Source organism: Eubalaena glacialis, chromosome 1 (assembly GCF_028564815.1).
Source record: "Eubalaena glacialis isolate mEubGla1 chromosome 1, mEubGla1.1.hap2.+ XY, whole genome shotgun sequence".
NCBI lineage: Eukaryota > Metazoa > Chordata > Mammalia > Artiodactyla > Balaenidae > Eubalaena > Eubalaena glacialis.
The window spans coordinates 1,748,315-1,774,707 of NC_083716.1; the positions used below are offsets into that span (position 1 = coordinate 1,748,315).

At 48.2% G+C, this 26,393-nt stretch overlaps 1 protein-coding gene across 1 annotated transcript in view; it reads left to right on the forward strand.

Annotated features, from left to right (window-relative positions):
• TCERG1L (transcription elongation regulator 1 like) overlaps window positions 1-26,393 on the forward strand; it is a 190,794-nt gene that overhangs the window by 29,043 nt on the left and 135,358 nt on the right. The window contains exon 4 of the mRNA XM_061191852.1: window positions 10,725-10,910. Within this exon, the coding sequence (XP_061047835.1) occupies window positions 10,725-10,910 (186 nt within the window). The remainder of the gene's footprint in view (window positions 1-10,724; window positions 10,911-26,393) is intronic.

Below are 26,393 nucleotides of genomic sequence, written 5' to 3' on the forward strand. Positions count from 1 at the left end.
CGTCAAGCAGGAAGATTCCTAAAAATCGTCAGCTGGTTGATTGCGTCGCTGTCTAAATGTGTCTCCGAAGAGAAAGACGCAAGCTGAGTATCATTTCCCGTGCTTTATTACTGCCACGGGATGTTACGAGACAGCTAAGAGGTGAGTGTAAATCGTGTGCGTTGAGCATAATGAAGTGGTTGGAAAACAGCTGCCTGGTGATGAACAGCACGGTTTTGGTAAACGCCTCGCAGAAGCCCTTCCCACGACTTGTGTTGTTGTGCAGACAGACGGGATTGTGTCCTGTTTGAAGGTCAACAAAACCTCGGGCTGCCTGTGAGGGATAGAATCCATCTGCTGCAGCTTTCACGGGGAAACGCGTTTATTTCAAGGCAGAAGTTTACGTTTTTGCCAATGCCACTGCGTTCCATAGAAAATGACACTCTTTTTGGGGACAGCCACGTGCACCCTGGGACCCTCCATGGGACAGGTGTGGCCGGACCCCCGAGGGTGACCCTGCTAAGAGTAAACTCAGAGGCTGGAGAATCTGCTTGGACCTACTGAACCCAGGAAACCCCTTACGGGATGAATCCTTCAGGAGACAAATGTTGCCTGGGAGCCACTTGGTTGATGTGGATTTGTTAAGCACCTGCTGTATACCTGGTACCTGGATGTGTCCCATGAGCACAGTCCTGCCCTCCAGGAGTTCATGAGCGTGTGGTCTGGGTGTTCTGGTAGAAAGTGTGTCTGTGGGAGGGGCAGGTGCTCTGCTGAGCCCGCCTTGGGGCCCAGCCCTGGGGTCCAGCCCCTGGGGTCCAGCCCCTGGGGTCCAGCCCTGGGGTCTGCTTGGCCAGAGTGCACGGCCCTGTCCCAGCCCCTTCCCACCCCAGGCCCCTGAACTGCACACCCCACTCCTTCTGCAATGGACCTGGGATTCCAGAGCAGGTGTGGGCCCAGAGCGGGAGGCGATGCTGCCGGGGCTCCTTAGATGTTAGTGTCAGCCGGTCCATTGTTTCCTCATGAAGATAGTTCCTACGCTGCTGTCTTCCCCTCTTCTTCACTGACTCAGTTCATTACGGCAATCAGGACGTTTAGATTACCCAGTATTAGTGGCAATTTGTTCTTCGGGGCAGTGTAATTAATCTCTAGTTTTAATAAAGTGAATATTCAAATTATTGTGTACCAAGTTACATGAAGTCATAAAAATAACAATAAATTAGTATTTCTAAGCTGATGCACAAAGCTAAGTGAATTTTCCCCCTCTTAGCATTAGGTAACTCATATGTCCTTGACTGGCACCGTCTGCCATGGGGGGCGGAGGGGGAGGGCTGGTCCAACCCCCACCCCACCCTCCCCTGGGCGATGCATGCCCCTCCCGAGGGGTGACTCGGCTGAGGTGCATGGACTTCTGTCCAGTGGGGGTGGGTGCTGGTTCACAGTGACCAAGTGGGTCCAGCACACCGTTGGTGCTTGTGTCATCAGTGTCCCCGACAGAGACACACATCAAAGCCATGCCATCTGCTTCTCTGCTCTGTGGGAGGGGACCCGGCTGAGAGGGTCCCCAAGGCTGGGAGGGGAAGGGGCCAGACGAATCCCGGCTGGGATTCAGTGCCAGCTTCAGGGCCGGGAGCACCTTTCATCCTATGGTCGGGGACGAGGACCTGGAGGGCTCATCAGTCCTGGGGTGGGGGGCTCCGAGCACCACCATGGGGTCTTCAGGGTCGGTGCCCACAGACTAGATGTATCAGGGGTCACTGGGGTGTCCCAGTGCTGGGGCGTAGCTGAAGATGTGTACGGATGTGCAGACAAAGCTGGAGTAAAATGAGTCAAATAGCTGCAGTGCCTCCTTGGGAAGGGCTGGTTCCTGGTGTAGTTTTAAGTGAAACAGCCAGACTGAAATCCACCCTTTGCAGAGCAGTTCTGTGCCAGACATGCCTGCACATCAAGAAGAACCAAGAGGGGGCTCTGTGGGTAGATGAAGAGGATTTGTACGGGAAAGTCATCTTCCAAATGTCTGAAATGAGGGGAGGCAGCCGAGATGGGTTTAGCAGAAATGAACATGTGCATTTGGGAGCCGGGCTTGTGTTACCGAATTAAGTTGTATGGATAACCCCTAGCCCGGCTGGACCATTTGCCTTGGAGGAAAAAGGTTCTTTTCCCCTTCAGATTTGTGTAGCCAAATAATGAAACCGAAGCTGAGATGGCTGCAGCGCCAGCTTTATTCAGTGGCCAAAGAATGGAGAAGCAGGGACTTGGTTCACAGGTCGACTTCTTGCCCACGTGGGGAGGGGTTTGATTTTAGAGTCAAGACAAAGGGAGGAGGGGTGAGGCTGAAGATGGGGAGGCCCATGCGTTAGTCTCCGGGGAAGGGCAGGGCTTCCACTCCCCGACTTCCAGTCATGGCATCATTCCGCTGGGTGTGTCATTTAGTCGCTAATGTAGTAAAATCAGCCTAGCATGAGACCCGGGGTCTGGGGGAGGTCAGATTCATCACCGTCTTGGTCCCAGCTGGTTCCATCTGGTTTTTGTTTTTCTCTCCGTGTAGCTTCCTTTCTTCGTCTCCAGACCCCGAGACGTAAAGATTTACGTTGGTTCCTGTTGGGGGGCAGGGAGGCACCGGGTTCTGATCGGTGATCCAGTGTCAGCTCTGGCCACGCTGGCGCGTCTCCCGTGAGCGGGCGTCACCCTGAGAGGTGGTGGTGTGATGCTCCGTCGGTCCACAGGTTGGACTCTGTGCTGAGCGTCATTTTAGGAACTGAACGATGCTTTAGAAAGTGAAGACGTGGGTCCTTCTAGAAATGCTGTTTCCCAGTCTTCCCTTTCCAGTGCTTCCAGGTCCAGGACCATGAGGTAGGTGCAGTCACAGCCCAGCAGGGGAAATGAGGGGCGAAACTTCCGAGGGCTGTCACTTTTGTATGACACGCCAAACCAACACACTGCTGTTCTAGCATCCAAACAGTGGGAAACGGGAGATTCAAACAGAGAGTTTTACTTCTCCTGGGGCATTCCTCACAGCAAACTGGGCATACGTATCCCCCTCACCGCTGACTCTTACTTAGGGACACATCCTGACATCATTTTCCTATTTCCTGAAAAGATGGAGAAGAGGGGTTTCCAGGCAACCGCTCACCCCCTTATGCCCAGGCTCACATCGCGGTTGACCTAGGCCACCAGCTGAGCGCTGTAGCTCTCTGGGTCCCCTGGGGGAGGCAGATGCACACATAGGTGATTGTGTCAAAAGGGGACACAGAAAGGGGGCTCTTGGGTCAAAGGGCATTGTCAGAGCCCTCCCTCCGGGGCAGGAGGCAGCAAGGTATGAGACTCTGTTACTTGTGGGTCAGCATGTAACGGGGGTGTTGGGGGGAGATGAGAGGTGTCGCCTGGGAAGGGGTTTGTGCTTGCTCCATGGTATGGGGGGCTGGCGGTTCTGGCAGGGGGAGGGGAGAGCCCCCCCATCCAGCTTGCCGGTTACAAAGGCTCCGAGGGAGGGCACAGTCTGGGAGAAGGAGCAGGGCGATGTCAGTGAGCTGTGAGTGCAGGTTGCCAGGGTCGCCCACCCGCTACCCATGGGTATTCTTGGCAGACAGACACTCCGTCAGCACCGGCGTGCTGCCTAGGTGCCGGGGTGGCAGAAAAGACAAATGTGGTGCGTGTCTTGAGCAGCTCACAACCCGCCAGAGCCGATCACGAAACAGATACTTTGTTGGGCAAGGTGAGAGCGGCCTTGGAGCTTGGGTGACCATCCAGCCCAGCTTACGGGTTTGCTTCCTCGGAACATGGAAAACTTTACCAAAACCAGGAACTGGATGTCTCCTTCAGAAAACTGCCGGAATAGCAAACACCAGGAAAGGCAAGCAAAATCAAACACGTGTGCAGGAGCTGGGCGCTGGCTTGTCACTTAGACACCAAGGTCCGCCACTGCTCTTCCTAAAAGGAGCCAGGTAAGCGCTGACAGATTTCCTTACTCCCCAGAGCTGGGGGTCAGGGCACAGGGACATGACGCCCTCCGAGCACAGGGGAGGAAGGAAGAGCCTGTGCTCTTGACTCTGTCCCCCCTCCCTCCCCTCTGCCTGTTGTCAAAGCCTCACGTGCTGCCAGAGACCCCAGACCCTCCTCCTGGCGAAGCCTCCACATAGGGACCACTGCCTGAAGTCACCCCCTGACCGGTCCTGTTTGCAGAAATAATTTCAAGTTGGCAGATACACCGCCTGAATGATTCCACCAGAGCTGAATCATATGCTAAACGGACATAATAAACTAAATTAGCCGATGACTATTTGCTGTTTTGAGGACATGGCTGAGAGGAGAGCACAGCATCTCCTGTGTATCAGGTGAGGTTCCTCTTCATCGGAAGACCTGCCGCCATCCTGGTGTTTCCTCCATACCCTCTGCATCCCAAGATAAAGATCTTCCTCTCTACGTGGTGTCCTCAATGTCAGATGCTACAGGCGAGGCCTTCATCCTGCTCTTTTGTAAAGATTTGGAAGCTAAATGTCTAGCATCTTTTCTACTCTGCAGCCCGCTAGTGGTTATAATTCTGGGGCTCCTCTGATGCCAGAGCAGGCCTTCCACACCGAGTGTTCCTCCAGTAGGGATGCGGTAAATGTTGTCTCCAGCCCTGCCCTCCCCTTTTTCCTCTGGGGAATGTGGCCAGTGGCAGAGAACCTGGGGCTGAGAGCAGCTCTGTTCCAGCGCAGGCCTAAGAGGAAGAGAAAACCCAAGGGAACAGGAACAGACCAGACTGTCCAGCCTGAGTGGACACCCCTGAACCTGCACAGTCCCCAGTTAGCATCTCAGCCTGAGGCCGGATGGTGAGAGCCCCTGCCTGTCCCGCCGTCCAGGGCCACCAGCCTTTCTCTTCCTTTTTTTCTGTTGAATCCTGGGAAAAGCACATCCAGCTGCTGGCTGGGTTCCAGTTTTGGAGACAGGTACCGGGAGAGGTCAGTGGTCAGGGTGCCTGTGAGCACAGGTGGCCGCGCAGAGCCTGCCCGCCCTCTCCTGTGAGTCTATCAGTGTGTCAGTGACCGAAGGCCCCTGTGTGGGCAGCAGGGTGGCCTCTGGTGGCACAAAGGAGAAAGTCCTCCAGACGCTCCAGCCCGCCCAGGAGTCTAGCTGGGATGGGGCACGCGTTCGGCCAGGTGGGGCCCCAGTGCCAGCCCTGCAGAGGGACTCGGGCAGACACGCCTGGCCTTAAGTCGGTGCCAGCTTTCTCCAGGGCTCCTGTGAGCCTCCTGAACCTCACTGAGGCCTGCTCTCCGGCGACAAACAGGGACCGCAGAAGTTCTCCTTCATCCAGCTATCCTGGGGTCACTCAGACTAAAAATGCAAACAAAGCCCCTTTGCAAGTTGGGCCATCAGAGAGGGATCTGGAGGGAGGTGGCCATGACGGAAGGGGCAGCACAGGGCGGGAAGGCTGCAGCCCCCCCGCAGCTACCTGCCTGCAGAGAAGCACACAGTTAATTACTGTTTTGCCTAAAACATTGATTTTTATTAGTGATGCTGATGGGATTGCATTTGTGGCTTATCTCTTAGCTGGCTTAGCAGGTTTTTTTGGCTGGGCCTCTTATCTCAGTTTATTTACTCAACTAAGGGATTCTCTGCAGTCCTTTGGGGAAAGCAAGTTATGATAATTACTTATCAGTCGACACAGTTTATTGAGTGCCTGCTCAGCTTCCACGACTCAGCTCAAGAGGCATCTCTCTGGGAGCAGCTGGCGTCCCAGGGCCCATCGGCCCCGCCTGCCTCCTGGCGGGTGATTATCTGTTTGCAGCAGTGTTTCCTACGGTAGCGTCTTCCTGGCCGAGCTGTGTGCCATCTGGCAGGTGGAGATGCTCCATAAATGCCTGAGCTGGGGGCGGGGGGATGGAGTGGGAAGCAGGAAGTTGCCAGCAGCTCCCGCCCACGCGGCACTGCAGATGGGGCTCGGGGGTTACCACTGGTCAGTGGAGGTTCCTGAGCCCCTCCTCCCGCTTTGCGCGTTACCTCTCCCACCTGCCGGCCAGGGTTGAGCTCATCTGTGCTGTCTGTGTCCTGGAGGTTGGGAGCCAGATCCTGCTCCCACACCAGGTGCCTGGGTCTAATATCAACACACAACGCACCTGCGCAAGGCCTGAAGCTGGTGGGAGCTTGGCAGTGATAAGACCCCTTCTTTCCATCTCATCTCATCCACCAATTATGACAGTAATTTTGTCGACATTGGTTATTAACTTTTTATCTCCACTGATATTATGCAGTCGATTTTGTGACCTAACTGGTGAGTGGTGCATTTTTATATGGACCCAGATGGATGCAAAGCAGGTTAAAAACTATCTTTCCAGGGTCTTTTTTTAAAGAGGCAGATAAGGTTTACTTATTTTTTTTTTCCTTTTTGGTTGACTTATCATTTCTGACAGCAAAGTCATGCGATGATAAAACTGTTCCCACACTTCCATCTGTAAAATGCTCTTGCCGTGGCACTGTTTCTTTTAAGTCACTGTTGTTACTTTCTCATTCTTTGCTGAAGGGTCATCTTCGTTTTGAACAGGAGATCAAGTTCATTCAACAAATTCATCAGGTAGCCTATCACTGAGGTCATTGAACTTGGCTTTGAGAATCGCAGTTCTTTGAAGCCCTCTGTCACACCAATGGGTCTGTCTCTGAACAGGGCCAACAAGAGGTTAAATTGCATTGGAAACACCTGTGGTAAAATAATATAAATAAAGGAATCTTGAAGGAGGGAAGCTGAATTTACAAAGAAATATTTGTGTACAGCTTCATAGTGTGCGGACTTTCACAGAATTGCCTCATTAAACTGACACATGCACACTCAAAACGCTCACCCTGTTTGGCCCTGAACAACCATCCTGGAATGGGCAATAAATGCAGAAATTAACCTTTGTGCACACAGTTGTTTATGTCATGTTTATTTATAATAGGCAACACCTATTATGATGGGGGCTGGTTAAGTGAGCATGGCAGATTTGTGTGGCGGTTCCCCTGCCTGGAATACTAGTCTCTGATTAATAACTGGACTTGGGAAGGCCACTTAATGACAGGAGAAGTGGAAGAGCAGTGTGTGCAGTGTACTGGTGGTCCATCACCGCTACAGCCAGACCATGCCTCTGGAAACTTCTGGTTAGCTGCATGACAGACGATCAACAGTGTTCAGCTGGGGACCATAGGGACATTTTTAGATGCTTATTTGCTCCATTTTATACCTTTTCTATAATGTGTTTTTATTGTTAATTAAGACAATATATATTGCGTAGTGTGGGTATTTTGCTGACTTTAAATCTGCATGTGGGCTTCCCTGGTGGCGCAGTGGTTGGGAGTCTGCCTGCCAATGCGGGGAGCACGGGTTCGAGCCCTGGTCTGGGAGGATCCCACATGCCGCGGAGCGACTGGGCCCGTGAGCCACAACTACTGAGCCTGCGCGTCTGGAGCCTGTGCTCCGCAACAAGAGAGGCCCGCGCACCGCGATGAAGAGTGGCCCCCACTTGCCGCAACTAGAGGAAGCCCTCGCACAGAAACGAAGACCCAACACAGCCAAAAATAAATAAATAAATAAATAATAATTTAAAAAAAAAAAAAAAATCTGCATGTGACAACAATGAGACACCACTACACACCTGCGAGAATGTCTAAAATCCAGGACATTGACACCAAGTGCCGGTGAGGATGTGGAGCAACAGGAACTCCTTCATGGCTGGTGGGGATGCAGAACGGTGCAGCCACTTTGAGAGACAGTCTGGAAGTTTCTTACAAAGCGAAAGGTAGTCTTACCATGTGACCCAGCAGTCACACTCCTTGGTATTTACCCTAATGAGCTGAGAACTCACGTACAAACAAAAACATGCACACAAATGTTGATAGCAATTTTATTCATAACCATAAATACTTGGAAGCAACCAATATGTCCTTCCATAGGTGAATGGGTAAACTGTGGTACATCCAGACAATGAAATATTACTCGGTAATAAAAAGAAATGAGCTATCTTGCCATGAAAAGACACAAAGGAACTTTAAGTACGTACAGGCACACCGCTGAGATATTGCTGGTTTGGTTCCAGACCACTGCAGTAAAAGGAATATGGCAATAAAGCAATTTTTTTGGTTTCCAAGTGCATATAAACGTTGTGTTTACACTACACTACAGTCTATTAAGTGTACAATAGCATAATGTGTAAAACAATGTACATACCTTAACTAAAAATACCTTATTGCTAAAAATGCCCACACAATCTGAGACTTCAGCGGGTTGTAATCTTTTTGCTGGAGGGCGTTGCCTCGATGTTGACGGCTGTTGACTGGTCAGGGTGGTGGTCGCTGAAGGCTGGGGAGGCTGCAGCAATTTCTTAAAATAAGACAGCAGTGAATCTGACGCATCAGTTGACTTCCTTTCAAGCATGATTTCTCAGTAGCATGCAATGCCGTTTGATAGCATTTTACCCACAGTAGAACTTCTTTCGAAATTGGAGTCAATCCTCTCAAACCCTTTCACTGCTTTCTCAGCTAAGTTTATGTAATATTCTTTATCCTTTGTCTTCATTTCAATAATCTTTATAGCATCTTCACCAGGAGTAGATTCCATCTCAAGGAACCACTTTCTTTGCTCATCCCTAAGCAACTCCTTCCTCATCCATTAAAATTTTTATTGTGAAATTGCAGCAATTCACTCACATCTTTGGCTCCACTTTGAATTCTAGTTCTCTTGCTATTTCCACCACATCTACAGTAACTTCTTCCACTGAAGTGTGAACCCCTCAAAGTCACCCATGAGGGTTGGAACCATCTTCTTCCAAACTCCTGCTAAGGTTGATGTTTTGATCCCTTCTCACCAATCACAAGTACTCTTAATGGCACTTTGAAGGATGAGTCCTTTCCAGAAGGCTTTCAATTTACTTTGCTTAAATCCACCAGAGGAATTACTATCTCTGGCAGCTATAGCCTTATGAGATGTGTTTCTTAAATAATAAGGCTTGAAAGTCAAAATAACTCCTTGATCCATGGGCTGTAGAATGGATGTGTGTTACCACAAAAACGACATTAATCTCCTCTCCATCTCCATTAGAGCTCCTGGGTGACCAGGTGCATTGTCAATGAGCAATCATATTCTGAAAGGAATCTTTTTTTTCTGAGAAGTAGATCTCAACAGTGGGCTTAAAATGTTCAGTAAACCATGTTGTAAACAGATGTGCTGTCATCCAGGCTTTGTTTTTCCATTTATACACACAGACAGAGTAGATTTAGCATAATTCTTAAGGGCCCTGGGATTTTCAGAATGGTAAATGAACATTGGCTTCAGCTTAAAGTCACCAGCTGCATTAGCCCCGAACAAGAGAGTCAGCCTGTCCTTTGAAGCTTTGAAGCCAGGCATTGACTTCTCCTCTCTAGCTATAAGAGTCCTAGATGGCATCTTCTTCCAATAGAAGGTTGTTTAATCCATACTGAAAATCACTAATGATCTGAGCTAGATCTTGTGGATAACTTGCTGCAGCTTCTACGTCAGCACTTGCAGCTTCACCTTGCACTTTTGTGTTATGAGATGGCTTCTTTCCTTAAGCCTCATGAACCGACCTCTGCTAACTTCAAACTTTTCTTCTGCAGCTTCCTAACGTCTCTCAGCCTTCATAGAATTGAAGAGAGCTGGGGACTGGCTCTGGATTAGGCTTTGGCTTAAGGGAATGTTGTGGCTGGTTTGTTCTTCTATCCAGACCACTCAGATTTTCTCCACATCAGCAATAAGGCCGTTTCTCTTTCTTATCATTCGTGTATTCACTGGAGTAGCACTTTTAATTTCCTCCAAGAACTTTCCCTTTGCATTCACAACTTGGCTAATGGTCCAAGAGGCCTCACTGTCAGCCTGTCTCAGCTTTCGACATGCCTTCCTCACTGAGCTCAATCATTTCTAGCTTGTGGAGATGAAAAGGCAGAGCACACGGGATGTTTAGTTTTGCATTTGGCGAAACTCATAGAATGTACAACGTAAACAGTGGACCCTAATGTAAACTATGGACTTTGGGTGATAATAATGTATCAGTGTTGGTTTATGCGTTAATGGTAACAAACGTAGCACCCAACCCAAAAGGGCGGTAAGAGGGGAAACCAGGTGTGGGGGAATAGGTGGGAATTCTCTGTACTTTCCGCTCAGTTTTTCTGTAACCCTCAACCTGCTCTATAAAAAATTAAATTACATTTTAAAAATCTGTAAATGCCCATCATAGGACATTTGGAAAATACAGAAAAACAGAAATAAAGAGAAATTCAAGGATCTGGGAGTGAGCGTGCCCTTTTGATTTAAAGTGAGAGACGTGTGGCTCTGTCCCTAAGAGCTAGAACATGCTTGGCATCTAATTGACCAAATGAAATTTGTTGACCGAACGACTGCATAGTGTGGGAGTGGAAACGACCGCATAGTGTGGGAGTGGAAACGACTGCATAGTGTGGAAGTGGAAATGACTGTGTAATCGGCTTTGTTTACTGAGCGTTGTATTGTGAGCTGCAGCAAAGTACTTCTCTTTAAGGCAGGAGTGTCCCCTGGTGACTGTGAGCCTTGTGAGGGCACACAGCTCTGTGCACAGGTGACATTCGGGTGGGTAAAGCGCTCATCACACTTATTTCGGGGACAGTGGCCCAGGGCACGGGCTTCCAAGAAAGGGGGTTACCACGCCCTTGTTTTCTGGCTGCTCGTATGTTGCATGATGAAATGGCATCGTCTCCAGGGGACACCGGGCATCCTGTGCTGACCTCCCTGTCCCCCCCTGCAGGTGGTCATCACAACAGCCTCAAGCCTGTCGGCAGCGGCCCCACCTTTGCCATCACCACTGCCACCGCCACCATGGTCTCCATGGACCCCGAGGGACTTGGGGGCCCGTCCCCCTCCAGCGTGCAGCCCTGCCACTTCCTGACCCTGGCGCCCATCAAAATACCCCTGCGGACCACACCCTTCTCTGGTAAGTACACAGCCTGGTCTCTCAGAGCCTTGGGCTGGTTCGGAGTGCACAGCGTGGAGACCAAGGCAGGGACCTGCCGTCCCCCGGATTCATGGTTTCCTGCGTTCTCGTGCTGGGGGCGTCAGGGGAGGGCTCATCCTCAGATCACGCAAACGGACCTCAGTTCCCTTGGCCAAGGTCATGTTAGTCAACCCGGGCATTTTCTGCCATAAAGCAAAGTGTAAAGTTTCTGTTTGAAGAAATGAGACATTCCTTTACTAACTCTTCATGGGGAGTGATGCATATGACGGAGAAATTTCTAATTTTCTTATGTGGGGCTTGGAGAAAAGCCAAGGCAACATGATGGAAAACAGTTAAGCATCTGAGTTAATAAAACACAAAAAAGTACAAAACTCAGACTCGCATGGGGCCCTCACCGAGCCAGCCCTCCTGGACTGGCCCGCTGGGCCTGCTCTGAACACATGGGGTGGGGTCCTCCCCACCACGGCGGAACCGGTGCAGAGGTCCACCGAAGCCTGTGGCTGAGGAAGAGACAGGGTAGCCACCAAGGTTTGGAGTTCATCCGTGCAGCGGGTGCACTATTCTAAGTCCGCGGGGCGGGGCTGGCAGACATTCTGGTGTTGTGAGCGATGCTGAGATGCAGGGTGAGATGCGGAAGGCCTGGTCCTGGATTGGTTGCAACTCTGTTGTCCAAACGTGTTCTCAGCTGTACGCGCACATCTGCTAACTGTCACCAGCACTCCACGTGTCCCAGCTGTCCTGGTGAGTGCATGTTTGGGTCCGTCCTTAAATGTTGCAAAAACAGCGTTGACTTGGAATGACCTTTAGTAAGTACTGGAGTCTTGGGAGCCAGGACTATTACTTGAGTTTTAGTTTTTCACATGATACAGTAAGACTTGGATAGAAATTCTGTGGAATTATAATATTAATTCTATACTAGAGTTAACCCTAGAATTGTATACTAGCATTATGTCATTAATTGCTAGGTTATCAGTGATAGAAACATCTCTAGATTGTGAGATACATATCTTTTTTTCATGGTAGAAATAGATTAACCTGGTTTCATTACTTTCCGGTTTGGGGAGTGTTTTTGGTTTTCTGGTCGTGTTTCTAGTAAATCTGATGTGGTCTTCTCAACACTGGACCTTGGCTTCTGTGTTTCTATGTTGACCTGATAAATTAGTTGGTCAATAGAATGTGGTATTCTCAAGAACAAAATCTTATTTCTATTTCAGCGTGTTAGTGAACATGCAGTTAGGGTGTGACGGGGAAAATAAATAAAACACATGGATAATCTCCTGTGTGGAACATAATTTACAGCTGTGTCAAGATTCTGGTTTTAAAATCCATCAGTCCACTGGCATTTATTAAGGATGACTTACTATTTTCTGAGCAAATTAATCTTAGAAAGAACCCAAAACCAAACCCTGTGTACCCCAGGGGCGGCTTCACTCTTCATGTCTCTTACATGATTTATCAAGTGACATAATCATTAGGCGTCTTTCCATGTTGGCATTTTATAAGGCTCTATAATCAAATCTGCCATAATGTGCATTCAGTTAGAAAAAGACAACCTCCGTGTGATCTATCGTGTACAAAACTGCCGAAGTGGGTGGTCAGAAGATGAAGGGGCCCTACTTAACAGGTGGCTTTTGAAATGGCCTTTGTCTTGCTGGCGTTGGTCCCTTTGATCTGAAAACCCCAATCACTACAGGGGTTGAAACTGGGGCTGCGGGTCTGGACCAATGACCCCAGCCCAGTGGGCGGTCCCTGAGCTCTTTGGCCAATCCCAGTGTTGGATATGGTACTGCCAGGGCTGCCCCTGTAAGTGGTTCTCTGGCAGGGAGGACCACCTACCCACCTAGAAGGGTTGTCCTGGCTCTCCTCTTGATGTTAGAAGAAGGCATTTGAGAGAGACTGGCCAGGTCCCTGATGAAAACCTTCTCAGAATTTCCCTTGAATACTTTTTGAAAACCAAGCCTTGAAGGAGACTGAGGGCAGACAGTTTGTCCATCAGAGCTGGGTTTTTTTAACCCCTGTCAGTAGCCCCATGGAATGAGAACCAGTGAGATTGAAGAGTGGACTGTCCTGATTCTCAGTGGAGGTCCAGGTATTCTGCTCGGAAATCCCTAACCCCCCTGGAAATGGAGTGGAGGAGGGATGGGGATAGGAGAAAGGAGGGCTGGTGGAGGGAGGGGGGCCAAGGGGATAGAATGGCATCGACAGAAAAAGAGATTTCACAGGCCCAGAAAAACGCACCTCTCTGGGAAGTTTGCTCCATATTCAAACTGATTTTATAAAAGCACGTGAACTTTAATTTATCTACAGATGAATAATCCTGCTTCTATTCAGAAGATAATAATTCCCATTTTAGATAAATGAGTTGAACTATTTTATTTACACCCTAAGCTTGGTGATAAAAGCCAGATAACCTTAGAAGCCCTATGTGGTTTAGCTTTATGGTTCTCAACTGGGGGCAGTTTTGTCCCCAGCAGATACTCGCCAGTGACCAGAGACATTTTTTGGTCATTGAAACTTGGTGGTTGCTACTGGGATCTAGAGGATAGAGACCAGGGATTCTGCTACACATCTGACAGCAAAGGACAGCACCTGTGGTAAAGGATTATCTGGCCCCAAATGTTAGTAGGGCCTCCATCAAGAAACCCTAGTTCGTGTTCTAGATGTCCACCTAAACCGTGGAAACCAGGACTGGTGTATGAAGAAGAAGTTCTGGTCCAGTAACTGTAGGACCCAAAAGGAAGAAGGCTCTGTGCTGGAAAGAAGATCAGCCATGAGAGTGGCTGAATCATAGGCCTTTAACAAGATTTAGGATTTCGAGTAAGACACCCTATTTAAAAAACCCCTTGAAGGAGATTGGTTCAAGGTGGCAGAGTAGAAGGACGTGATCTCACTCCCTCTTGTGAGGGCACTGGAATAACAACTAACTGCTGAACAATCATCGACAGGAAGACACGGGAACTCACCAAAAAAGATACCCCACATCCAAAGACAAAGGAGAAGCCACAATGAGATGGTAGGAGGGGCGCAATCACAATAAAATCAAATCCCATAACTGCTGGGTGGGTGACTCACAAACTGGAGAACACTTATACCACAGAAGTTCACCCACTGGAGTGAAGGTTCTGAGCCCCACGTCAGGCTTCCCAACCTGGGGGTCTGGCAACGGGAGGAGGAATTCCTAGAGAATCACACTTTGAAGGCTACTGGGATTTGATTGCAGGACTTCGACAGGACTGAGGGAAACAGAGACTCCACTCTTGGAGGGCACACACAAAGTAGCGTGTGCATCGGGACCCAGGGGAAGGAGCAGTGACCCCAGGGGAGACTGAACCAGACCTACCTGTTAGTGTTGGAGGGTCTCCTGCAGAGGCGGGGGGTGGCTGTGTCTCACTGTGAGGACAAGGACACTAGCAGCAGAAGTTCTGGGAAGTACTCCTTGGTGTGAGCCCTCCCACAGTCCGCCATTAGCCCCACCAAAGAGCCCCGGTAAGCTCTAGTGTTGGGTCGCCTCAGGCCAAACAACCAACAGGGAGGGAACCCAGCCCCACCCATCAGCAGACAAGCGGGTTAAAGTTTTACTGAGCTCTGCCCACCAGAGCAACAGCCAGCTCTACCCACCACCAGTCCCTCCCATCAGGAAACTTGCACAAGCCTCTTAGATAGCCTCATCCACCAGAGGGCAGACAGCAGAAGCAAGAAGAACTACAATCCTGCAGCCTGTGGAACAAAAGCCACATTCACAGAAAGATAGACAAGATGAAAAGGCAGAGGGCTATGTACCAGATGAAGGAACAAGATAAAACCCCAGAAAAACAACTAAATGAAGTAGAGATAGGCAACCTTCCAGAAAAAAGAATTCAGAATAATGATAGTGAAGATGATCCAGGACCTCAGAAAAAGAATGGAGGCAAAGATCGAGAAGATGCAAGAAATGTTTAAAAAAGACCCAGAAGAATTAAAGAACAAATAAACAGAAATGAACAATACAATAACTGAAATGAAAAATACACTAGAAAGTCCCATTTGTTTATTTTTGTTTTTATTTCCATTTCTCTAGGAGGTGGGTCAAAAAGGATCTTGCTGTGATTTATGTCATAGAGTATTCTGCCTATGTTTTCCTCTAAGAGTTTGATAGTGTCTGGCCTTACATTTAGGAATTTAATCCATTTTGAGTTTATTTTTGTGTATGGTGTTATGGAGTGTTCTAATTTCATTCTTTTACATGTAGCTGTCCAGTTTTCCCAGCACCACTTATTGAAGAGGCTGTCTTTTCTCCGTTGTATATCCTTGCCTCCTTTGTCATAGATTAGTTGACCATAGGTGCGTGGATTTATCTCTGGGCTTTCTATCCTGTTCCATTGATCTATATTTCTGTTTTTGTGCCAGTACCATATTGTATTGATTACTGTAGCTTTGTAGTATAGTCTGAAGTCAGGGAGTCTGATTCCTCCAGCTCTGTTTTTTTCCCTCAAGACTGCTTTGGCTCTTCAGGGTCTTTTGTGTCTCCATACAAATTTTAAGATTTTTTGTTCTAGCTCTGTAAAAAATACCACTGGTAGTTTGATAGGGATTGCATTGAATCTGTAGATTGCTTTGGGTAGTATAGTCATTTTCACAATATTGATTCTTCCAATCCAAGAACATGGTATATCTCTCCATCTGTTTGTATCATCTTTAATTTTTTTCATCAGTGTCTTATAGTTTTCTGCATACAGGTCTTTTGTCTCCCTAGGTAGGTTTATTCCTAGGTATTTTATTCTTTTTGTTGCAGTGGTAAATGGGAGTGCTTCCTTAATTTCTCTTTCAGATTTTTCATCATTAGCGTATAGGAATGCAAGCAATTTTTCTGCATTAATTTTGTATCCTGCTACTTTACCAAATTCATTCATTAGCTCTAGTAGTTTTCTGGTGGCATCTTTAAGATTCTCTATGTATAGTATCATGTCATACACAAACGGTGACAGTTTTACTTCTTCTTTTCCGATTTGGATTCCTTTTATTTTTTTTCTTCTCTGATTGCTGTGGCTAGAACTTCCAAAACTATGTTGAATAATACTGGTGAGAGTGGGCAACCTTGTCTTGTTCCTGATCTTAGAGGAAATGCTTTCAGTTGTTCACCATTGAAATGATGTTTGCTGTGGGTTTGTCGTATATGGCCTTTATTATGTTGAGGAAAGTTCCCTCTATGCCCACTTTCTGGAGGGTTTTTATCATAAATGGGTGTTGAATTTTGTCTAAAGCTTTCTCTGCATCTATTGAGATGATCATGTGGTTTTTATTCTTCAGTTGTTAATATGGTGTCTCACATTGATTGATTTGCGTATATTGAAGAATCCTTGCATCCCTGGGATAAATCCCACTTGATCATGCTGTATGATCCTTTTAATGTGTTGTTCAATTCTGTTTGCTAGTATTTTGTTGAGGATTTTTGCATCTATATTCAACAGTGTTATTGGTCTGTAACTTTCTTTTTTTGTAGTGTCTTTGTCTGGTTTTGGTATCAGGGTGACGGTGGCCTCGTAGAATGAGTTTGGGAGTGTTCCTCCCTCTGCAATTGTTTTGGAAGAGTTTGAGGAGGATGGGTGTTAGCTCTTCTCTAAATGTTTGAGAGAATTCGCCTGTGAAGCCATCTGGTCCTGGGCTTTTGTTTGTTGGAAGATTTTTAATCACAGTTTCAATTTCAGTGCTTGTGATTGGTCTGTTCATATTTTCTATTTCTTCCTGGTTCAGTCTCGGAAGGTTGTGCATTTCTAAGAATTTGTCCATTTCTTCCAGGTTGTCCATTTTATTGGCATTTAGTTGCTTCTGGTAATCTCTCACGATCCTTTGTATTTCTGCAGTGTCAGTTGTTACTTCTCCTTTTTCGTTTCTAATTCTACTGATTTGTGTCTTCTCCCTTTTTTTCTTGATGAGTCTGGCTAATGGTTTATCAATTTTGTTTATCTTCTCAAAGAAACAGCTTTTAGTTTTATTGAACTTTGCTATCGCTTCCTTCATTTCTTTTTCATTTATTTCTGATCTGATCTTTATGATTTCTTTCCTTCTGCTAACTTTGGGGGGTTTTTTGTTCTTCTTTCTCTAATTGCTTTAGGTGTAAGGTTAGATTGTTTATTTGAAATGTTTGTTGTTTCTTGAGGTAGGATTGTATTGCTATAAACTTCCCTCTTAGAACTGCTTTTGCTGCATCTCATAGGTTTTGGATTATCGTGTTTTCATTGTCATTTGTCTCTAGGTATTTACTGATTTCCTCTTTGATTTCTTCAGTGATCTCTTGGTTATTTAGTAACGTATTGTTTAGTCTCCATGTGTTCGTGTTTTTTACGTTTTTTGCCCTGTAATTGATTTCTAATCTCATAGCGTTGTGGTCAGAAAAGATGCTTGATATTATTTCAATTTTCTTAAATTTACTGAGGCTTGATTTGTGACCCAGGATGTGATCTATCTGGAGAATGTTCCCTGCGCACTTGAGAAGAAAGTGAAATCTGCTGTTTTTGGGTGGAATGTCCTATAAATATCAATTAAATCTACCCAGTCTATTGTGTCATTTAAAGCTTGTGTTTCCTTATTAATTTTCTGTCTGGATGGTCTGTCCATTGGTGTAAGTGAGGTGTTAATGTCCCCCACTATTATTGTGTTACTGTTGATTTCCTCTTTTATAGCTGTTAGCAGTTGCCTTATGTATTGAGGTGCTCCTATGTTGGGTGCATATATATTTATAATTGTTATATCTTCTTCTTGGATTGATCCCTTGATCGTTATGTAGTGTCCTTCCTTGTCTCTTGTAACATTCTTTATTTTAAAGTTTATTTTATCTTATATGAGTATTGCTACTCCAGCTTTCTCTTGATTTCCATTTGCATGGAATATCTTTTTCCATCCCCTCACTATCAGCCTGTATGTGTCCCTAGGTTTGAAGTGTCCCTATGCTCTTGTAGACAGCATATATATGGGTCTTGTTTTTGTATCCATTCACCGAGCCTGTGTGTTTTGGTTGGAGCCTTTAATCCATTCATGTTTAAGGTAATTATCAATATGTATGTTCCTATTATCATTTTCTTAATTTTTATGGGCTTGTTTTTGTAGGTCCTTTTCTTCTCTTGTGTTTCCCACTTAGAGAAGTTCCCTTAGCATTTGTTGTAGAGCTGGTTTGGTGGTGCTGAATTCTCTTAGCTTTTGCTTGTCTGTAAAGCTTTTGATTTCTCCATCGAATCTGAATGAGATCCTTGCCAGGTAGAGTAATCTTAGTTGTAGGTTCTTCCCTTTCATCACTTTAAATATGTCATGTCACTCCCTTCTGGCTTGTAGAGTTTCTGCTGAGAAATCAACAGACCAGACACTATAAAACTCTTAGAGGAAAACATAGGAAGAACACTCTTTGACATAAATCACAGCAAGATCTTTTTTGATCCACCTCCTAGAGTAATGGAAATAAAAACAAAAATAAACAAATGGGACCTAATGAAACTTAAAACCTTTTGCAAAGCAAAGGAAACTACAAACAAGACGAAAAGACAACCCTCAGAATGGGAGAAAATATTTGCAAATGAATCAATGGACAAAGGATTAATCTCCAAAATATATAAACAGCTCATGCAGCTCAATATTAAAAAAACAAGCAACCCAATCCAAAAATGGGCAGAAGACCTAAATAGACATTTCTCCAAAGAAGACATACAGATGGCCAAGAAGCACATGAAAAGCTGCTCAACATCACTAGTTATTAGAGAAATGCAAATCAAAACTACAGTGAGGTATCACCTCACACCAATTAGAATGGGCATCATCAGAAAATCTACAAGCAACAAATGCTGGAGAGGGTGTGGAGAAAAGGGAACCCTCTTGCACTGTTGGTGGGAATGTAAATTGATACAGCCACTATGGAGAACAGTATGGAGGTTCCTTAAAAAACTAAAACTAGAATTACCATATGACCCAGCAATCCCACTACTGGGCGTATACCCAGAGAAAACCATAATTCAAAAAGACACATGCACCCCAATGTTCACTGCAGCTCTATTTACAATAGCCAGGACATGGAAGCAGCCTAAGTGTCCATCGACCGATAAATGGATAAAGAAGATGTGGCACATATATACAATGGAATAGTACTCAGCCATAAAAAAGAATGAAATTGGGTCATTTGTAGCGACGTGGGTGGATCTAGAGACTATCATACAGAGTGAAGTAAGTCAGAAAGAGGAAAACAAATATCGTATATTAACGCATATATGTGGAACCTAGAAAAATGGTACAGATGAACCGGTTTGCAGGGCAGACATAGAGACACAGATGTAGAGAATAAACATATGGACACCAAGGGGGGAAAGTGGCGGGGGGATGGGGTGGTGGTGTGATGAATTGGGAGATTGGGATTGACATGTATACGCTAATATGTATAAAATGGATAACTAATGAGAACCTGCTGTAAAAAAAATAAATAACATGAAAAATAAAAAATAAAAAAAACCTGAAGAAAGGCAAATAAATAAATAAATACATACATACATACAAACCCCTTGACCACTTCCAAATTCAATCGGAAAGTGGGTTTTCTCTTCCGGAGTGTCGCCAGCATGTGCAGCCAAGCTAGTCCTTGCTGCTGCACTTCCGCAGGAGCCCGTGCACACCGGGGCCTCCCACTGGCCTCATGCTCATGGCCGTCTGTTCACTCGCCTGCCCCTTCCCCGCCTGTGAGTCACCCGCTGGCGGGCCCTGTCGCCCTGTCCCTGCCCAGCCTGCAGCGGCTCCGGGTGGTTTCCCGAACCTAAGGTCCATTCTCTGTATTGGCCATCCAAAGGATGAATCCAGCTGATTCCACGTATTCACGTAATCTCTAACGCTGTTTCTCTCATGCTTGCTCCTGAGTCAGGGGCACGGCAGAGGGAAGCGTGGGCAGAGCAGAGTGTTTACCAGGAGAGGTCTGGGCATTCAGACGTGGGCTGGGAGCCGGCGGTTGAAGGAGGATGAGCATACGGGGGCGGGGGTGGGCTGCTCTCTTCGTTTCCCCCCCGCAGGTCTCAGCTAATGCACTTTGCCTCATTCCCATCTATTCCTTGAAGCCTTGGAATTTCAAGTTATAGAAGGAACACTTTCGGGGGGAAAGCATATCTTGTATCCTGTCTATTTCTTAGTTTTTAAGGTGAAGGTGGAGTTTATCTGGGGGGAACGGAAGGCGTGCAGAAGCATTTGCCCTAGGGAACGGAACTGCCTTCCTGGCACTCTCCAGGCTGGAGCCCTCCGGACCTGCACTCCCTCACCTGCCCCCTCAATGTTACAGGCAAGTGGGAAGCAGGAGCCCACATTCAGGAGGATACAAGCACCAGGCAACTCCGGCGTCTGCCCCTCTTTGATGAAATAAACGAAGTGATTCTTTTTTAAGAATGATGGCAGCTATTTTCAAAACTTAGCCCACCATTTCATAAGCATTGAAGTGAAAAAGGTAAAACATGAGTGAGAGCTGTGGTCTCCAGTACAGCAAGTGACTAGCAAATACAACTATTAAAAAGTACCATCTGCCTTGGAAGCCATTTACCACCTGTTCTTTTGCTTCCAGAACAATTTAATGGTCTAAATTTAACATTTTGTCCTGCCACAGAACAGCTGGGAAGTGACGATTCTTTTTTCAGTCAGGAACTTACCAACCAGGCTACATAACAAGGCAGACTCTCCATGCAGCCTCTGTGGGGCTGTCCACTCATCCCATTAGCGGAATCCAAGGATGCTGAAATGGGCTCTGTAACCACAGTAACCCGGCCATTTGGGGATGCAGCCTTTTCTCTTGTTATCCAGGAATTGTTTCCTCCTCCACTGTAATAAAAAATGTCACAATACATATTAACATTTTGGAGATTTGTAGAGACAAAAATACTGCTGCAACGTAATTACTTATACCCCAGAGTGCCTGAGACTCAGCTGGCTTGTGAGAAAGACATATGTGTTTCTAATGGAGAGAATGAGCTGCTTTTAGTAGAAAAATTATTGGATTTAAACAAACAAAAAAGGACTTTGTATAGTTTGTTATCCACAAGTGAACTCATACTGTGGATGCAAGATACAAATAGTCAGTCAAGCAGGTGTTAACGCGTTTGAGCTGTGCTGGGTGCAGAAGTGTCTAAATGGAGATCCAGCTGTGAACCCTTCCTATCAGCAAGTCAGCTTGTTTAAGGTTGTCCCTCTAGAAAAGTCCTCCTGTGACCTGTCTGCTGCAACCTCCGTGAGGAACTGCTGTCACTTGAGCTGCATTCTTCGTTTGCACCGTTAGCTCCAATTCACTCTTTCTTTGAAAAGAAAAATTGGCAACCCAGCACGCACACAAAAGCATGTCTATGTCTATGCCAAGTATAAAGAACGCTGATACAGTAGACCCCAAGTACCTCCCACTGAGCCCAAGAAATGGATGTTTCTGTACCCCTAGCGCTCCTGGGAGCCTCAGCCCTCCCCAGCAATAATTACTCTCCCAAGTAGGTGCCAATCGTTGCTGTGCTGTTTTTGAGAAATACGTTTACATATAAGCATTATTGCTAAACAATATATTTCATAGTTTAGGCGCTTTTTGAATTTTACATAAATGTCATCATAGTTCATGCATTCTTCCGTGATTGCCTTCTTTGCTCAAAATGATGTATTGTTTTTTTTGTAAAGTCCCCACTGAGGCTTGTAGTTGTAATGCAGTCGCATTCACTGTGGCATAGCATTTGTTGGTTTGTATGAATCCACGCAATGCATCCTCCATTCCGCTACTGGTGGCATCTGGACTGTTTCCTGAAATGTCAGGAACAGTTGCCCCCTCTTTCCCTTTGGAAGCACTTTCCTCTCCTTCTGATAGTCCTTCCAGGTTTGGGGTGTGGGGGGGTCTTTGCACAGATCTGTAGAGTCTGGGGTGCGCAGGACCCTCCCTCTCTGGTGTCCCGAGTGTTCTTATCCCAGGTAGTAACTAATCCCGACTTTATGTCAGTCCCTGTTTCTCCCTTGAGTGCTAGGTTGATAGACCCAGTTTCCCACTGGACACATGCACTTTCTGATGGATACCTCAAGCTGCACTCTTCTCTAAAAGCAGTATTGATTTCCTACCCATGGTCCTGCTTATGAAACAATGCAAAACAACTGGTTTCTCCTGTAGGCTTCTGGGTAAAACCCCTCTTCCACTAGCACTCTCTCATTCATAAGTAGCACCCCAGTCTGCACCCAACACCCCGAGGTCATCCTTGGTTCCTCCTTCTGCCTGATAACCTCACATCCACCCATCAGCGCTGGCTTCCCTCCTAATCTGCATCCCAAGTCCAACTTCCTCGTCCAAACCGAAACCATCTCTTGACTGAGGGTGCTGCACAAAATCTCTCTGCTTCCACTCACCCTTATCAGCCACTGTTTCCTACAGGGGCCAGAGTTCCCGTCTCAAAAATGTACAGCAGGCCAAGCCTGCCCCTGCTTAAGACTCCCATTGATTGTCTCCTTTGGAGCTTAGAACAAACTGCAGACTTCTCCCCAGAGTCTCTGGAACCCCCTTTTGTGGCCCCAGCCTGTGCTCTTGCTGCTGTTGGTACCACTCTCCCTTCTCCCACCGAGCCTCGAGCACACCCAGCCTGGCTGCCTCGGGGCCTTTGCACTGGCCACTGCCCAGCCTTAGAGGCCCTCCTTCACCGTTCAGGCCCAGCTGAGACGCACCCCTACTTTCTCATCCTAAGGACCCTTGGGAATCAACTCCCTCTCATCACCTGTTTACTTCCTTGGTAGCATTTCTCATTGTCTGGAATCATCTCAGTGTCTGTTCCTGGCTTGTTTCTCTCTGCTGCCCTCCCCCATCCCCGGATGTGAGATCCAGGATGGCAGGGGCCTCTGTGTCTTATTCACCATGAGTTCAGGGCCAAGGTCAGTGCTTGGGGCCAAACGGTCTCCCCTTGCCTCTGCTGCAGGAGGACGTCTGCTCCCTGTGTTCTCGATGAGAGAGAGGAGGGGGTGGGCCTGCTTGAAGGTGTTCGTTCAGCACCCCCGCCCCAGCCCAGTCAGTCCTCACAGACAAGGTGGGAACTGGGGCAACCATCCACACGCCAGGGCTCCTCGGCGGCGCTCACGGCCGCAGAACCTGGCTGCTGACGTTGCTGTCCATCCTGGCGTCGATCGGGACGTCCAGTCAGGATGCCCAGCAGAAAACCAGGCTGCTTTGTGAAGGACTTCAAAGGAGCGGCCAGCCCCCAGTTGCTACATCCTTGAAGACTGGTGTGTCCTGAAACCCCAGATTTTCACCCTGAAAGTTTGCATGGATCCCATGCAGCTGATCCCATTCTTTAAACTGGGGGACAGAGTGGGAGGTGATTAAAGACCTCCTTACCTAAGTTCCAAAGCCAAGAAGTGCAGAGCGAACCTGGTACTCAGCCGCGTTTCCTGAGGGCCTTGCCTTTCTTTCGTAGGCGTCACCATCAACCCCTCCCACCATCGATCCCTCCCGCTAGCCACAGTTCACATTGAGCCGTAGAGCCACTGAGCTAGAACCCATGACCTGATGACTGAGGCTTTGGCTGGGCTGCTGGTGCTATAGGGACGTTGACCAAATTCAGCTCTGTGACCAGCCCAGGCAGAGAGGGCGGCCAGGCCACACACACACGTGATGCATGTGGTCTGATCCCTGGAACGGGCCTGGGCTCTTCCAGCGGGTGGGCGTTTTTAGAAGAGACCCTAGAAAGACTGAGAAGATAGATTGGTCTGCGGACGGAGGAAGGAGGAAGGAGCCCTGACAGTTGTTGCTTTAATGGAGAGCATCCTTTAAGAGAGCATCCTTGGTTGCCACGTTAGGTCCCATTGCTACAGCCACAAGTCAGAGCCTGGTCTTGGCGAGTTCCCTGTAACGAGAGCAGCCGCCCCCTCCTGGGCTGGGCTGTCTCATTTGATCTGTGATAACAGCGCCGTTGGAAACAGTATCCGTGGCATCTAGTTGAGGATGCAGGAGGGGATGAGGTGCTGGACGTGCACTCACTGGAGGCCGTGGTCCAGGAAGCACCTGGGAGCATCTTCGGGCCCCGCTGCTTTGGTCTTAATTCCCGAATTGACGCTTTTGGTGTGTCAGTAAGATCAGGGCCACACACACCGAGGGCTCTGCCTTGCGGGAGTGCGGGATCGGTGTTTATTCACTGGCCCAAGTCAGGGGGGGAGCTGGCATTTTGCTCCTGGTGCTTAAACTTCCGGGGCCCACGGGGGGCTGCTTGAAGCGTCCTCAAGGCGTCCAGTCCTCTGGCAGCTGCAGCTGTGGAGAACAGCCAAGGAAGGGCGAGGACACCAGCACAGGGTCTGTGTCCGTGCTGCCTGTGATGCTGGGCCACGCGAGAGAGGAGTGAGTGCTTAGGAGACTTTAGCTGAGGAAGGCGCGCCCCGTTGAAATATGCTCTCGGTGGCTTGCAGTTTATAGACGCCGATAGTTAGGAGAGCGAACTTACTTAGCCAACAGCCTACGAGCTCCTCATTTCCTTAAGAAGTCAACTAACAGCCGTACCTGTCAGCCACTGCAGGGAGTGGAGAGGGGAGGGCGCTGCTTTGAAGCAGACCCTGGGCAACGCTGGCTTTCACCACTCGCCTCCCCTTCCCTGATGTATTTAAGAATGGCTGTGCTCGAACCTAGGTTATGACCGACGTCCAAGATTCAGTTCACCACCCGTGTGTCTCCTGAGCTCCCAGGGTTCTTGGGATGAGACTTCTCAAGATCGGATGCACAGGACGTTTTTCCATTTGGGAGGACTGATGGGGGGGGGTGGCACGGAGCCCCCGCTTTGTGCTGGGTCCCAGGCTCCCCCTGGCACCTTGTCTCAGCGCAGGTTGGGCCCATCCAGGGACGGGCTACAGGCCCACCTTCATGAGAAAAGGGATATGAAAAGGATGCTCCTGGGAGGACCCTCAGAAAGGAGTCAGGACAGGATGTTAGAACGACCACCTGCATGCTCACTGCTGGGCTCCCATCTGGCCCTGCTTCCATGGTCTTTCCTCTTGCTCTGTTCACATCCTGGCCTCTCACTGGAAGTCCAGTTGAGAGCTGACCTTGTCCGTGGTGACTGCCTTGACCCCTTCGGTCCAGCAAAACCTTTCCAGCGTTCAACCTCCTGTCCTGTCCTTGTCTCACCTGCCACTTAAGTGACAGCCAAGCTGTTCACGAGAGTGCGCTTCATCTCCCCACGCTGAACGTCCACGGGGCCGGGCCGCGGGGCTGGCTCTTTCCCCGCTCAGCACTTAAACCAGCTCTGAGGATATTTCCCAGATGGGAGGCTCGGCCACTAGAGGACATGCAGTGACTTCCATCGGTCAAGTTAGGCTGGATTGTTACAACTAAATCGCTTTGTAGAATAGCCCCCTCCTTGTTTATACAACATGTAGAGAACATGTTTTTTCCTGTTCTCCGCTGTGTAAGTACAGTCCTACTGACTGAAGAAAGAAACAGTCATCATCCGGTACATTTCCTCCTAAAGGTATTATTGTGTTTCCCTGCACACAGCTGCTCAGCCTCACTGGGGAGACGTGGTACTTGTGATCCCACCTCTGGCCGCAGAAGGAGGCATCGGCTACATCTCATTTGCTTTCTGCTGGAGAGGAAACAGCAACGCTCTGGGCCGTTCAACATAAAAGAGAGTTAAAGGCACAGAGCCCGAGAAGGCCCACAGTGCTCACAAATGACCCACATCTGGGGGCTTCCCTTGACTGGGGCTGGGAAGTCGCCCAGGATAACCTATCACCGTGCACTCAAGTGTGGGCTGGAGAGGAGCCTGGACCGGCCAGGTGCCAGGTGTTTACGTCCCACTGGTCCCAAGGGGTGAGGGGTGCAGGGAAGGCTGGGCAGGTGGAACCTCAGAGCCAGGGAGGTCTGGATCCCAGGAGATGAGGCGAAGGCGATCCCATCGCTTCAGGACAGAGAAACAGTTCCTGATCGTCTAGAAAAGAGCTGACAAAATGGTCCAGACCCCACGCCGCCCTCTCCACCACGCCCAGCCTGGGAAAGCTTCCTGCTCTCCACTCTGGTCAGGTCGGCTGGCAGCCCTCGTGGTCAAGCATGTGGTTAAACCACAGGCCCAGGGGCAGTGCTTGCCCACGGGGTCCAGTCTGGGCATTCGGGCAGGTGTGAGCTGATTTCTGTGAGCGCAGCTCTCTCAGGAGGAGAGCAGTGTCTGAATTATTCTATGAGCGCTGTACAGGACTGTCTGCTCCCAGGTCCCCAGCTGCTCTCATTGTCCTGCAAGATCTGAAAGGGAGGAGGGCTCGGCTTCCGCTAGCTGTCGCCTAAAGCAGCCACCGGTGTGCGCACGCGGGCGGGGGCCAAGGTCAGGACGCGCCAGGAGAGCCAGCAGGGACTCATGCTCCCCGAGTTCTGACAGCAGATATATGTATGTAGTTTGCTAATTTACACACATGGACGGAAAACACGTACATCTGAGGCTTTTCAAGAAAACACTGAAACTGTGATAGTAACCAAAAGAACAGAACGTGCTT